The 16193-nt window shown below is 41.6% G+C and overlaps 1 protein-coding gene across 50 annotated transcripts in view; it reads left to right on the top strand.

Moving 5' to 3' along the window:
* Positions 1-16193, top strand: part of LTBP1 (latent transforming growth factor beta binding protein 1) — a 523079-nt gene that overhangs the window by 465056 nt on the left and 41830 nt on the right. For 45 of the 50 annotated variants that reach the window (XM_085019627.1, XM_085019610.1, XM_085019630.1 and 42 more), the window contains 2 exons: positions 3538-3663; positions 7295-7438. In XM_085019627.1, coding sequence (XP_084875753.1) covers positions 3538-3663; positions 7295-7438 — 270 coding nt within the window. The remainder of the gene's footprint in view (positions 1-3537; positions 3664-7294; positions 7439-16193) is intronic. The other 5 variants (XM_085019617.1, XM_085019602.1, XM_085019600.1 and 2 more) reach the window with 1 other exon arrangement.

The raw sequence follows: 16193 nt of genomic DNA, 5'->3' as shown, positions 1-16193 counted from the left end.
ACAGTAAGTCTGAGACTGCAAGACGCCCAGTAATTTATAACTGGATCAGGACTTATTCACCTTAAGGTCACTTATTCAGTTCCTGAGCTGGCGCTCATTAACAAGAAATCATCATTTGTAAGTGTATTGAATGAATGAAAAAGAAGGCAAGAGATTTTATTTCAAGAATCTGGACTAAAATGCCACCAGGTTTTAAGATGCTGCTTTGCTTTCCTCCTCCTCTGCTGACCCCTGTCCCATTTTAGTAGGAAATGAGTTGCTGATGAGGCTTAGTTGAAGGTTCCCCACCCCCAAAAACTAGCCCTGATAAGGACCGTGATCTCCCCAAACGCTCCAGGAGCACAAAGGAGGGGCCCTGAAATCTGCCGCACAGGAGGTGTCTCCTGGGCTGACCAAGGGCCAAGAGGAGTTTCTGAGCAAAGCAGACAGAGGGGAGAGTATCTAGTGGAGGAAAGGGTGTAGAGAGAAATTAAAGCCTAGAGGGTTTTCGAAGAACTCTAGACAATCTCCTCGTAGGGCTGGAGCATAAACCAGGAAGGAGGTTGACTAAGAACTGCAGCCAGACGCCAGATGCCGAAGGGTGCTCTGTGCCCTGTGCTCTGCTAAGGAAAGTGTTTGGTACTCTCTAGCTGCAGAGAGCTATTGAACATTCTGAGCAAAGCAATGTCCCTGGTCCATGTGCACTTTGGTGGAGAATGGATTCGAGGGAGGCAAACAAGACTGGACATACAGAAAGCAATTAGGAGTATGAGGAATATCAGGAAAGATAAGGTATGATCAGGGAGGGAGGAGGAGGACAGAAGGAGGGGTTGACACTAAGGTTCGTGGCGGGGGTGACAGGTTGGATTTTCTGGTGAAGGGAATACAGGAGAAATGGAGGTGAACCGAGGAGGAGAGGGATAGTAAGTTCATTTATGGCGAACATGTCCAATAGATATTAGATAAATGGTTCTGAAGGACAGAGGCTAACCCTTGAGAGAGACTGGGAAGCAGCAGTGTGAAGCAGTAATTAGAGCACTTCTGGGTTTCTTTCCAGCCCTTAAACCCCGTGGTTCAATGAATAATGTAATCTCTTCAACAAATGCCCATTTCAGGAAGTCTAAAATTAGCAGTGGCCTGTGTGAAGTGACTTGATGACACAGTGCTGTTACCCCTCTCGTGGTTGTGATTAGTAAATCACTTGTGATTCCAGCCTGATGCTGACATTGAAAATCCATCGGAACAGATTTATGGAGTGTCTTCCTTGTGTTAGATGCTGCAAAGGAGATTCATTTTTTTAGATAGGAAATAACTTCTTTGAGTTTTTCCATTCAAGCTGACCCAAGATGTAAAAGCTAAAAAGGAAGGATAGAGGCGAGACAGGTTTCTCGTGATGGTCGGGAAGTGGGGTTTAGCAGGACAGTGAATGTGGTTTGAGGCTTGGGAAGTTTGAGATGGTAACAGAAGATGAAATGGAAAGGATCAAGAATCACAAGGATCCTGGCTGGAGACAAAGATCTCGGATTCATTCCAGTGAGGTCTGGAGAGTGCGGAAAGAGTGGAGAACAGAGGAGAAGGGGGTGCTGAGGATAAAGCAGATCCTGGGGTGGGGGTGGGGGTGCCCGAGCCCTGGGAAAGGGTGAGTATGAGCCAAAGTGGCTTAAGGTAGAATAAGAGCAATATTCTGTCATGGGTCACAAAAAGGGAGAAGGTGTTGACTAGATGAAGAAGTCAAGGGTGATGGTGACGGACTGGAAAGTGATCATTGATTTTAATGATAGGTTGGCCATTGGTGGTTTTTCTCATAGGGGTTTTGTCTGGTAAAGAGTTAGAGTGCCAGATTGTAGGCCATTAAAGGAGGAGTGAGAGGAGGAGGAGTAATAATTATAATAGTAATGGTGGTAAATGTACACTTTCTACCTTACATGCCAAGCAACGTTCTGAGGACTTTATACAGGTTATTTTGCTAAGTTATCGTTGGGATGTACCAATATTATTACTGTTATTCGTATTGTTACTGTTTCCTTTTTCTATTGAGATATATTCGGCAATAAAAGCAATGAATGTAGACATTTCTTTTGATGCGTTTTACAATAATCAAAGGGATGGAAAAACCCAACAGATGACACCATGGTTAAACAAAAGCTTTTCCAAGATATTTTAACATTTTCAAAGGCAGTGAGGGAAGGAGCTAGGGAGGAAAAATTGAAGATGCAGGAGACAGATGAGCGAGTGGGGCCAGAAGAAGAGGAAACTGGCAGGGAAGGAGAAAGGGCTCAGCCGTGAAAGGAGAAGGGACCCAGTTTTGAGTTGACAGTTAAGAAAACTCTGCAGTCACTGATATTTTACAATTCAAATGAGACAGTCTCGGAATCGATAGTACTTGACCGTGTGGGATGATTAGGAAGAGAAGTGAGAGAGCTGCTGGATATCGTGGCGTGTGTCTTCTTTTTCTTCTTAAACATGTTTTGACTTGGCATTAACAATTTTAAAGAAAACTCAGTTTTATTAGTACAGACTCCCCCAAACTAAATTCTGTCGGAGTGCTATTTGTCATTTTCTTTATCACTGGTTATCTTGTTCCGTTATCCGAACATAAACGTATTCGGATGCAGTAATTTCATTTTCTCTTGATTGTTTCTCCAGAATTTGTATTTGGGGGCTGTGTCGTCCAGAGGCAGAGAGGCCAGGGAGCCTGGCAAGTGGACGTGTTCAGTATGGCCATAAACAAGGAGATGGGATGGGAGAATGGAAAGGAAAGTGAGCAGCTGTGATGATAGTGAAGAGTTGTATCAATACATCCATTTGTAACTTCACCACTGAGACGTCCCTTTTATGAGAACATTTTCATTAATGGGGGCTAGGAACCACAGGGCCACCATCATCCAGTTTATAAAGAACAGAGTGAATTTTCAAGTTGACCACCAGGTGATCAGTTGGAGCCACGCTCACATTTTGGACCTTGAGTGGCTACAACTTGGTGACAGGAGCTTGCTTCTTGTGAATAAAATCTTTTCTCTAGAAAAGGTGGGACTGGCTAGCAACATAGCTGAACTAACTTATCAGATTCTCCTTCTCCCCCTCCCTTGATGAGAATGGTGTTTAAACTGGACCAAGATCATCTCTAGGGTTGAATAAATCATGGCCCAGGCAGGCCAGTGCTTTTAGCCCTTGACTCTGCAGATAGAACTGTTAGCATTGAGTGCAATCAAAAAAGGTAACAATCCTCTCGCCTACTTCCCCTGTAGGAATATCCTCCCCTGGGAAATAGCGAGTTGAAAACATCTAGAAAACATTGACCATGGCAATTGCAGCAGTCATTTCAGTTTGAAAACATTTCCTGAAGAAAAGTAAATGTTTTCTCACAGAACCCGGTGTTTTGTCTATTGAGATATATTCATCAAAACATTTTATTTATATATAAAATGTTTTAAAAGTTCATTCTGTGTAAACATGATCATCTCATACTCATCAGGGGATGTTGAGGACCTCTGTCTGTCCATTAATATCTGCTGTTGGTCTGTGTTTTGTGTCTCATGTTCAATGTCTTTTTTGCAGATATTGATGAATGTGTAAACAACACTATTTGTGACAGTCACGGGTTTTGTGACAATACGGCTGGCTCCTTCCGCTGCCTCTGTTATCAGGGCTTTCAGGCCCCACAGGATGGGCAAGGGTGTGTGGGTGAGTTTTTAGATTTTTTCCCCCAACCTGTTTCACATCTCCCTGTCGAAAGGAAATCAAGGTCATCACCTACAGGTGAAATGGAAGCAAGGTAATTGGACAGAAATGCGCCATAATTTGATCTTGTCATACAGGTTGGAGACATGCAAAAAGATCCTGTGGCTTCTGCAATGGTTAGGGACATTAAGAAATAGAGAAGTGTAACTTTGGATATAAATGTATATTTTTTTTAAAAAAAAAGCATCTGTTTAAATCCTTACCTGGGTCTGTGGAACACTTCAGTCCCTTCTGCACAGGAAATAGAGTCTGGTGTGTGGTAGAGCTTGTCCGTTTTCAAAATGCACCTCCCTTAGGCCATGCATTTAAGGAAAAGTGTTGGCAAGAGTTTCTGTTTCCAGGAATGACACCCGTAAAATGATGCTTCAGATTGTGCAACCATATTTCTTCAATCTGCTCTGGGATTGTCGCAGCTGGAAGGAATCTTGAGTATCATCAGATGTCCTAGAATATGGTCCAGCACATGCTCACATAAAAGAAGATATTTTATATTTTGTGTTCTGATCAGTCATGATTTAAGACAAATGCATTGTGAAACGTCTTTGCAATTAGAGCAATTAAATTGGAAAGAGGGTATTCAATTCAGAATATCAGAGATAAGGCTTTTTCTTTACTTGTAATAAGAAAAATACCTCTAGGGAGTTTCCATTGTGGCTCAGCAGTAACAAACCCGAATAGTACCCAGGAGGATGCAGATTCAAACCCTGGCCCTGCTCAGTGGGTAAAGGATCTGGTGTTGCTGTGAGCTGTGGTGTAGGTCACAAACGTGGCTCAGATCTCATGTTGCTGTGACTGTGGCTAGGCCAGCAGCTGCAGCTCCAATTAGAGCCTGACCTGGAAAATTCCATATGCTTCTGGTGTGGCCCCCAAAGAAAAAACTATGTAAGAAAAATACCTCTAGTCATCACACGGCTAGATAGGAGTCAGTTTAGTTTGGAAATTTGCAATTAAAGCATCCGTTCATTTCCCATCCAGGTTAAACTGGGTGAACAAAATCTGTTTGGAAATTTAGCAATAAAATTACTTGAATAGTAACCATGTTTAAGCTAACATTATCATAATCACTTGTTCCAGTTCTCACTATAGTCTTCTTGGCACTAAAATACAAGAGATAAAAACCATGTGCCTTTCACTAAATATTTTGACTTAATAGGTCATGTGCTCTGGCCCCTTCTTACCTTCTCAGCCTCACCACCAGCTTCCTCACCATTTACGTTCCTCTCGCATAAACCTGCTTATGGTTGCTCATGTCACTGGGAAGTTATTAGGCTGTTGTTTGCTCCTCCTGCTGGGACTGCCTTCCTCGCCTCCCCTTCCCTGAGCCTAGATTCATCCCACTCATTCCTGAAGCCGGAGCATAGATGTCATCTTCTCCTCAATACCCTCCCTGCTCCACTTCACTCTCAAGCTGAGCTGGGATCCCTCCTGCTTCTGGAATACCTTGAGCAAATTCTGTCATAACACTTACCACCTTTCTCGGGGGGGGGGGTGGCAATAATTTAATCCTGTGTGTACTGCCTTCAGCTGCCTTCTCCCAGGCAACAAGTTCCATGTGATAGAGCACTTTGTGTCTCTCTCTCTCCTGGCTGGGCCTGATGTTCAGCCTGTGGTGGATGCTCAGTAGAGGTTAACTACTGAGATTTCAGATGTCAAACCACTGACTCCACATAGCTCCTCAGCCCCTGGTTCACGTGCCTTTCTCGGCCAGATGAGCATACCGAATCCATGTCAGTGTTTCATTTTGGCCCATAAAACTTCACCCTTAGAGGAGTAATGTTTGTTATCATTTTAATGAACTCAGAAGCTGTTGTTCTTTTGCCTGTTTATTCTCATTGAAAAATATTAACTGAGCACCTCTTATGTGCACCTTGCCACCGGGCATTCTACAGAGTTGAAGAGATAAATCAGCCCTCTGGGACCTTTGGCCACACGGTTTCCTCTGCTTGGACCCTGGCTGCCCACCTTTCTTCTTATCTCCTCATCCTTCAGATAGAGCTTGGCTCCAGTATCACTGCCCTAACCCACCCTGCAATGTTCCCTGATTTCATGGTGCTCTGTACTTTCCATTCCTAGCACTTATCCTGGCCTGTATAATTATCTGATTCATTTCTCCCACTTGATGATAAGCTCCCTGAAGGCAGGAGCTGGGCCTGCCTGACTCGTCATTGTTTCTCCAGTCTCACACATAGAAGCAAACTAGAAAGGTTTTTGGTTTTTTTGTTTGTTTATTGTTTATTGAATCAGTGCAGTCTGGTAGGAGAGGTTTCAATAACTGTGGAAAGAATACTGGTTGGAAAGTAGAAAATTCCATTTGGCATTTACCTGAAATGGATAAATGCAAACTGGCAAATTTCTAAAGTCAGTTTTTCTGGTCTAAATTCTGACTATCCAGGTTGATTAAATATACCAACTCTCTGCTTTACTTTGTCATAATATCTTTTTACAAGCAAACCTCAGCTCATTGGATTTATATCTGTTTATATACACAGTGAAATGGAAAACTGAGGTAATTATCCAAGTAAGTCAAGAGACATAAACTTTTTGTCCAATTAACTGGGTTTAGCAGGTGAAAATAGTATTTTTTCTTTCCTGAATGATTTGGATAATTGCTCAAGTTTTTAACTTTGTATAAACCACTGCAGAGTATGCTTATGAAAACTGATGTTTGTACGTGTTTAATCACGTATAATGCATAAAATACACGAGCATTTCAGATGTCAAGGTACTTTCACTCATTTATAGAAATTTCTTCAGAGGATAAAAGGTAAAAAATAGCATTGGGCCAGGGCAAACATAAAATTAGCCTTTCTTTATGGCTATGAACTTGCATGCTATGGACTAAAATGGACTTAATTTGTGAGTTTTTTTGTGTCTTAATAATGTATATTTAAGTACAAAAGAAAAACATTGAACAAATAGAAATTACACTGAGGAGCACCAATAGAATTTTTTAAAACATAGTGAAATCAATGAGAAGTTACCAGATCAGTTTGTTTTCCGTGAGTGATGAATGTAGCCCAGTGACTACTTACAGGGGGCTTCCCTTCATTCCTCAAAGGAGAATACAACCTGAATTCTAGTTGTTAAAATTATGGACATTTTGGCTACTTAGGGAACCCTATTTTTAGACATTTGAGTGGATTTAAAACAATTTCTAAAAATGAATTTAAAGAATTCTGTGGTTTCTAAAGTGTCAGTGCTGCTAATTTTCCTTGGGTTAAGAACTGAGAGAAAAGTGTTGGGTTATTTACGACCTTGTTATGTCAAAAAGTCAGGGAAGAGAAAATTAAACGGTCAAAGTATACATCTGATGTTGGCAGTACAATTCTAAGTTGTTCCTTAAAGCCGAGATGGGAATTTGGAAACTTGCTGTGCGTTTTCATGGTCCTTTCACCCGAACCAAAGCCTGCAGCCCTGCCTCTGGGCACCCCTTCCCCCAACCACAGGATGGTTTGATTGCTCCCTGGGGTCACCTTGTCTCCAGCAGACACTACTAGTCTTGGCACAGCTGGTAAAACAAGGAGCTGTCAAGAGTGAGGAACACGTCTGACTTGATCTCTGCTGCCTTTTCCAGATGTGAATGAATGTGAGCTGCTCAGTGGCGTGTGTGGCGAAGCCTTCTGTGAAAATGTAGAAGGGTCCTTCCTGTGCGTGTGTGCTGACGAAAACCAGGAGTACAGCCCCATGACTGGGCAGTGCCGCTCCCGGGCCTCAGAAGGTAAGTGACAGTGTATAGGGATGGGAGGGCTTCTCTCAGGGACCTGAACCTACAGAGGTTTAGGCCAAACACTTTGGGAGTGAAGGAAACCATAATCAAAAGTTTTGGCACCATGCTGTTTCTGGAAGCTTCCATGCTCTTTCCGAACCTGCCTTATCGGTGGAATCAGGATGTGGGTGATGACTTTTGGAGCTAGAGGGGCTCTAATATGCTTTCCAACCTGGAGACGCCATGGGTAGGACAAAGGATCCAAAATGACGAAAACATTGGCTAGGAATTGCCTCAAACTCAGAGAGCCATCAGCTCAGGGTTTAATATGGCAAGTCTCATTAAGTTGCGTAATTCTTCTTTCCTGGCCCTTGGAGAAATATATCTTGACACTTCTCTAAATTAAAAGCAACGTATAGGCTACACAGATGTCCTTCCACTTGGAATTCTTAGAGCATTTTTTTCCAGAATTTGGCCTGCAGAGGGGCTGTGATTGCGTTCATTTAGCATTTGATTTAGGCTGTGTCATCATGGCACAAATTGCAATGGAGAGCTGATGCTCTTCCAGATAAATCAATCAACTTCCAGCTCACCCTTTTAGTTTGTGCCACATGGCTATAGCATGGTTGTATTTTGAGGGAACTAGGAGGCTAAATGGTCCTTTGAGACCCAAACAAAGTGAAACACAGACCATGTTACTATCTTGCTCAATCCTGGGTAATTTTATCCATGCTCCTAAGATAGATTTCATTCTTCCTTAATAGAGTACACTTGTTTGTGTGAAATAATTATCTTTACAATAGTAGGGAATAAAATATAAAAATATTTTCATCTACATACATTTTCTTCTCATTGATTAGAAAGGAAAGGGGCGTGGAATTAAATGGATGGACAGTAATTCAAAAGCATGACGAAGGAGGAGAGAATATTACTGGAGAGAGGGTTGATCTTCATTCAGTGACCACCACTGCATGAGCCTTCAGGAAGAGACTTTATTTTAGTTCTACCTGTGATAGAAAAAAAAAAAACAAAAAAACAAAAATCAAAATCTTGGCTACCCAATAGCAAAATTAAGTAACTGCCTTTTTCTTATTTGTCTTTGGTCCTATAGAGTAGCACCTTCTCCATAGTATTATTTTGACTGAAGTAATTCACCTAGAATACTGTATAGTCATGAAGTGATCTATGTGAAGATTAGGTAGTCATGATAAATGCATATGATACAATGTCAAGTGGGAAAAAAAAAGGTAACTCCAGTGATCACATTCTGTGGAGGAAGGGAAGGAAAGAAGACAACATAAAAAGATAATTATTGGTATTAATGGAAGTTTTAGTTTTTTCCTTTATTTCCCAATCTTTTTATAATTCTTGGAATTGGAATGACCAGGATTCTGGTCATCTGACTATTGCCAGCTATGTAAGTTTGGGTATGTCATGCAAAATCTGTGAGTTTTCATTTTTCTCATCTGTAAAATAAAGGTTATGTTTACCTCACAGAGTTTTATGGGGTTTTTAAAAAATAGTATACATAAAAGCCATTTGGTAATGACTAAGTACTATATGAAGTATTAAAATGAAGTATTAAAATCCTTACTAAACACGTAAGGGTTATCCATTTCTTTTCCTTTTGTGATCTCTTCTGAGATGGTGGGGGTTTTTTTGTTTGTTTTTGTTTTTTTTTTAAGCAGTGTTTTATTTTTTTATTTTTTATTTTTTTATTTTTTTAAATAATTTTTTTTATTTTCCCACTGTACAGCAAGGGGGTCAGGTTATCCTTACATGTATACATTACAATTACATTTTTTCGGTGGGGGTTTTTTAACTACAGATTTTTTTTTTTTTCCTAAAATGTTTTAGTAGCATCAAGAAGTAGTTTGTTCTGTTCACGTAGCTTCAGTTAAGGTCCATGATCCTAAAGTTTGCTCCCTTCTTTTTTAGAGATTAATAATACCTTAATAGGATCGTGAGACCATCTGAACTATTTGTGGGGAACTGGACTGGCTAACTAAACTACTTCTTAAAACTTTACAGTGACTGTTTTTTGTAAGCCTTGTTCCTGGTCTCCTATTTTTTAAGTTTTCCTGTATGAAGTCCTTAACACGTGCTCTGCCTTTTTGCTCCCTTTATCTCCTTGTTCTCTCATTGAATGGCTCTTTCTGAGAAGTTCTTCCAGTCAGAGTTCACTAAGTACTCTCCTGCTTTTGCAGAGAACATCATTTTGAATACTCGGCTTCATAAAGCTTGTCTGCCAATGTATACGTAGTTTCTCTTTCCTCCTAACATTGTGTCTGATCCTTTGACTTTTGAGTTCCTTGTATATTTTTCCTCATAGTTCTCTGGTTTCTGCCCAATATTGTACACAATCAATTATTTTTATTGGTCCCTGTCAGTATAATCTGCCTTCATACTGGTGAAATTTATTGATTTGTATCATTCCTGGCAACACTGACTTCCACCATACCTCAATTTGTATGGTTCTTGGCTAACTTGAACTGATTATACGGAGTCTCAAGACCGTCTATGATAACATCTTCATCTCAGCAGTTCTCTATCTTGAGATAGATCAGCTATAAACTACATCAGGAGCCTACTTCCTGACTTCATCATTGGTCATGTGTTTGCAAAAAGGTGATTAAAATTGGAAGTCATAAAAAGAGATAATCTTTTAAATATTTAAGTTTTAACCTAAAGCACGTAATGTGCATTTATTTTCCAATCTCTGAAAAAGAGCCAATGTCTTTGAGTCAAAAATCCATTTGCGTTCTGCATGACTTTGTCCTGCATAAACCACGTCTATTATGCATTATCTACACCACTCACTTTATTTATTTATTTACTGATTTACTGATTTATTTATTTATTTATTTATTTATTTTGGTCTTTTTGTCTTTTCCAGGGCTGCACCCACAGCATATGGAGGTTCCCAGGCTAGGGGTCCAATCGGAGCTGTAACTGCTGGCTGGAGCCACAGCAGTGCAGGATCCGAGCCACATCTGCGACCTACTGCACAGGTCACAGCAACACCAGATCCTTTGTTAACCATTGAGCCACGACAGGAACTCCTACACCACTCACTTTAAATGGAGTAAAGAGTTTAAAGGCCTTTGCTAGGTAAGTAGAAAGTCACTTTAGGTTTCATGGGTTTTCTCACTTTTTTACAGTTGTCTTATCCACTCCTAGTTTGATAACCTTTTTTCTGGCTGAATCAGCCTTAGTCCTTTAACGCTTTATCTTATTCTAGAAACAACTCTTCTACTCATTCATATCTTACTGTTTTATGTACCATTTAATTATGCAATTATAGTAATCATTGCATTGGCACAGAGTGTTTGATAATAAACTTGGCTGAATCTCAGTTGGGATACTGCTCCATACAGCAGAACAAAAGCGTACAGATGCACCTGAGAAAAACCTTACTGGCTCTGAGCCTTCCACCTGCTCATGGGCATAGGCAGGATGTTTTTCAGAGAACAAGAGAACATCAGTTCATCCAACAATTGGTTAAGTGGAGGCTGGTTAAAAGAGTTTGTATTCTACTCCAAAGAATCTGCTGGTTACACAGCACAAAACGTTTTGTACCGAATTTAATTTAAAGTCGTTAACCAAGGAGTTCCTGTCATGGATTAGTGAAAACGAATCTGACAAGCATCTATGAGGACGCAGGTTCAATCCCTGGCCTTGCTTAGTGGGCTAAGGATCCGGCATTGCCATGAGCTATGATTTAGGTCACAGACACAGCTCAGATTCTGCACTGCTGTGGCTGTGGCCATGGCTATGGCGTAAGCCGGCAGCTACAGCTCCAATTCAGTCCCTAGCCTGGGAACCTCCGTATGCCGCAGATACAGCCCTAAAAAGACTAAATAAATAAATAATTAATTAATTAAAGTTATTAACCAAGTTTCAAACTAATTTCATAATATACATGATAGACTAACAGCTTAGATCTCATCCCTCCTTAAAAGTCATTAGGGAAAAAAAGATAGATTTGCTGTCTAGGCTGTTGTATTTTTTACTCAGCTATGAAATGTGCCCAGGGCAACAGCCATTCCAACAAGGAGCAGTAGCATGGTTATCTGAAGTGGTATCTTATTGAGGGCAGAACTGGGGCTAAGGAGTGGATTTCAGGAAAGCAGATTTCAGATCATTTTGCAGAAGAACTTGGCAGTAACTAGCGATAGTCAGCACATAACCATCTCATGAAGCCATGAGTGTTTACCTAGAGCTGTCCAAGAGTAGGTGGGTTACCCACTGGCTGGCAGAAGGACTCCTAGCCAGCAGGACATTGTCCCAGATGACTCTGAAGGTTCTTTTGAATGTTAGTATCTTAGGATTTTTATTTCTAAACTACTTCTTGGCTCCCACCTAATTTTTTCGGTCTGGTCTAATGTTTTCACTGCCTGGGCCTTTGACCACTAATTTACATTGCTGCACGTTGCCACAAAGCACCTGAAACAGAAATAACTAAAAAATGTCCGTACCAGACCACTCATCACCTGTAAGAGGGTATGGATATGAAATATAGCCTGAGGCTTTTATTTCCTCAGTGCCTGTGATAATTGCTCAGTAAAAACTTTATGTCCTTGGGCACTCCAAAGGAAGCGGTAAATATTTAGAGTTGGCAACAGCAGGCTTCAAGCCTTACCCACAAACTGCTGTTCTCTGTCTTGATTGGTGCACAGGGGAGACTTAGGGTAGGAACTGAATTACATTTTGAAAACAGAAGGTATAATGAAAAGAACACAGAGGTAGATATTTATGATTAATGCCGATGTGTCTCACTTTAAGGAAAGCAAATAAACGAGATCTCTGGCCTCGCTCTGTGGGTTAAGGATCTGGTGTCGTCTCGAGCTGTGGTGTTGGTCGCAGACGCAGCTCGGATCCCGCATTGCTGTGGCTCTGGCATGAGCTAGTGGTTACAGCTCTGATTAGACCCCTAGCCTGGGAACCTCCATGTGCCACGGGTATGGCCCGACAAAAAAAAAAAAAAAAAAAAAAAAAAAAAAAAAAAAAAATCAGAAATTACACAGCATATAAATTGGGCTTATTATTTGCATTGTGTAATAATTGTTCTTCATTATCAACCATTTATATAGAAATTGTGTAAATTGGAGTGATTATTTGTATTATAAAATAACTGGTCTTTGCACAATTCAAGATAGGGTTTCCTTAAACATCAGTGTTCTCTAATATATTTGAAGAGCTCATCTCACATCCCAAGTTAGGTCCTAGACTTCTATGTCTAGAAACCACCTCAGGGTTTGTCTAGCCCAGCAACTTCATTTACAGCTAAGGAAACCGAAGCCCGGAGAGAAGTTCTGAATATTATTCATTGGGTCATGCAGCGGATGCTTGGCAGAATTGGCCCAGGAACCCAACTCCAAAGGCTTTCCCAGACTGAGGACCCCATGACAACACATTCTTACAAAAATTAGTTTCCTTTTCACTCTATTTCTTTGTTCTCATTATTAAAATAATGCATATCTTAGAAAATTGGCACACACACAAAATAATCAAAAAAGAAAATCCCCTGCCATGTCACCATCCAGGGATAATCTCTGTCACCATATCAACCTCCAAATTCTTTGTTTTTTGTTTGTTTGTTTGTTTGTTTTTGTCTTTTAGCCATTTCTTGGGCCGCTCCCGAGGCATATGGAGATTCCCAGGCTAGGGGTCGAATCGGAACTGCAGCTGCCAGCCTATGCCAGAGCCACAGCAACATGGGATCCGAGCCGCGTCTGCAACCTACACCACAGCTCAAGGCAACGCCGGATCCTTAACCCACTGAGCAAGGCCAGGAATCGAACCCGCAACCTCATGGTTCCTAGTCGGATTCGTTAACCACTGAGCCACAGTGGGAACTCCAACCTCCAAATTCTTTGAAGGGACATCCCTACCTTCACTGAACTGTCTCCCAGTTGATCCTCAGTGCACTGAGATGAGGCCCTCAGACCCTTCATCTGGATGAAACTCCTTCTTCTGGGATTATCATTTAGCATCTGTCTGCTCAAGCCATCAGCCTCGTTGCAGACTCCATCTTCTGCAACAATCAAAAGTGGTTTCTCATCTCCCCTCCATGTATTCTCTTTGATTTCAGGACCTTACTCTTCCTTGTATTCCTATTGCCTCTTGCACGGGTCATTTTCTGTCTCATTCTAGGCCCTTTTTCTGTCACCATCCCTTAAATAGTAATGTCCCAGAGAGGTGCATGTCTAGCCCTCTTTTAACTCTGTGTTCTTTTCCTGGGATATTTATTCTCATCTCCGAGTCAGTTATTACTTGCCTTGTGTGGGTGGCCAAATAAATATCCTTGTCTCCACCTCTGTCCTGCGTGCCACACTCCTATTTCCTGCTGTTATTACTGGACCTTTTCCCCAAGGTGTCTTGAAAGCATCTCTGCCTTAAATGATCAAAACCAAATTAGTTACCATTCTCTTTCCCACTTGTTTCTCTTCCTGTGTACACTCATCACTTGCCAAGCATCCATACTGGAAACCCTGGAGTCATACATAAATTGCCCATCCAAGTCATCAGAACGTGCTGCCAACTCTATACCCCCCACAGTATCCTTCAAATCTCTCTCTGTTCTCTTGTCACCACCACCCCAGGCCCTACCTCCAGCATCTCTTACCTGGACTTTGGCAGCAGCCTCCTGACTTCTCTTCCTGCCTCTCCCATCACCTCCTGTTCTACACTGCTGCTTGTTCACATTTTCAAAACATCTATCTGGTTTCAAACCCTTAAAGCTTTCAGCTGCTTACCCCTGTCGACAGCATGAAGTCCTCATCCATTAGCACGGTAACAGGACCCTCTATGCCATGTCATTCCTCTTTGCATTGCCTGTAACCCAGCTCACTGCTTAGCACAATGCTCAACCTACGGCAGACATGCAGTACCTATTGAATAAAAGGTCTGTCTGGGAGTTCCCACTGTGGTACAGTGGGTTAAGAATCTAAATATAGCAGCTCAGGTTGCTGCAGAGGCTGGACTCAGTCCCCAGCCTGGCACAGTGAGTTAAGGCATCCAGAGTTGCCGCAGTAGGTCGCAGCTCTGGCTTGTATTCTGTCCCTGGCCTGGGAACTTCCATAGGCCAGGGGCACAGCCATTAAAAAAAAAAAAAAAAAAAAAAAAAGCCTCTCCAAGTTCAAGAATGTGTTCCTTCTATAACCCCATCATCTCATTCCCAGCTAGTTCTATAGAATAAGCATATTCATTTTATTAAAGATATAATGGACCACACCTAATTGAGGAATGATCAATTCACACCTCTAGGTAGAGGGGACAGAACCCCTATGGGCCTTTGCTTAAATTACAAGAGGAAGAGGAAAAAGAGCAGTTCCTACCATCAGGGGTCACATTGTACAAATCATCCTCATGGTTCTGACTTTGAAGCAGACAGAGTTCTTGTTCTCTCTTCTTAGAGGGGTGCTCTACAGCTTTTGTGTATGTACACACTTTTTTAAAGGCAAGAGACCACATATAATGTCTTGCAACTGTTAGACTTGGCAGATTGGGATTTTTTTTTTTAACGTGTTTAGTTAACCTGTAAAATAAATTAACATTGGAAACAATTTTTAAATAATTTCTGATTGGAAAGAAAGATCTTAGGTAGGAAAAAATTAAAGACAGTTGAAACCACAGTATTTAGACTGCAAACATTGTAAATGCCATAAAACTCCTGAGGTCTTATTGTATGTTTGTAAAGGAGCTATACCATAAATGTGGGCAAGGCTGGGGAAAACTATGCTCATTTCTTATTTTAAAAAATTGGGTCCGATTTCTTCCCACCTTCAAAGACAATAGTGAGAAGAGTTTATTACCAAATCGTGTTTCCATGTTCATGAAATTCTCTGCTCACTGTTTATAGTTTCTAAAATGAGTTTTTAAGAACGAGGTGTTGGTATTTGAACGCACTGCCTGAACAAGCCACATACATGTATATAAGCCATTATTTCTTAATACAAGAGACACCCACACTGTTGGATGAGAAACGCATTTTGGATCCTAGAATTTGCTACCGAAGAGGCCTGGGGAAGGGAATGGTTTGCACAATTCCTTTTAATCATTTCCAGTCGTGGGACATGTCACTGCAGGTGTGGCTTTATTCTCAAGGTCATTCTCACAGGCCCTGATGGGCGACACACACATGCCGGGCTTGTGAGCAGCTCGTGCCATGGCCCTTCCTTTCCCTCCGTCCAAGCTCTTTTCTGTCTGTTCCACCTCGTCCCAGTGTGCGTCTCCCGTTTTCCTTTCTCCGTGACGCTTTATTCTGCTTTCAGGAGTCTCTTCTTTCACTCAGATCACTTTCTCCTGACTTCTCCTGACTTTCACTTTCTCCTGACTTCTCCAGTTTGAAGTGGTATCTCCATAAATCAGACTTTTCTCTTCTCCTGACCCTCTCCCCTGCCTGTTCTTCTCCAAGGCTCACTCCTCCCAGTATCTTCTGACTTCTTCACCAGAAAAAGTAAAAGCAGAAAACCCTCCATTGTACCTGGCAAGGCCCTGAGGTGACTTGCTTCCAGCAGAGACTGGCAGTGTCCTCAGCCCCAGCACCTAAGTCACAAACAGGCCAGTCCCTTGTTCACATGTTCCTGCCTCCCTTCCCTTCGACTCATCCTCTCAAAGTCAGTTCTGTGACTCCTGCAAACCACCCCTCCCTTCACCCTCTACCTACACAGACCTAGTTTCTGGACAATTTTTTATCATGTTTTAAGAACTTGACTCAGGAGTTCTTGTGTGGCTCAGTGGGTTAAAGACCTGGCCATTGCCA

This window comes from Sus scrofa, chromosome 3 (assembly GCF_054392235.1).
Source record: "Sus scrofa isolate SSC_HxYL_T2T_F1_AM1 chromosome 3, Sscrofa_HxYL_maternal_Yorkshire_Landrace_v2.0, whole genome shotgun sequence".
In the NCBI taxonomy this organism is placed as follows: Eukaryota; Metazoa; Chordata; class Mammalia; order Artiodactyla; family Suidae; genus Sus; species Sus scrofa.
This window is presented reverse-complemented; position numbering and strand designations above follow the sequence as displayed.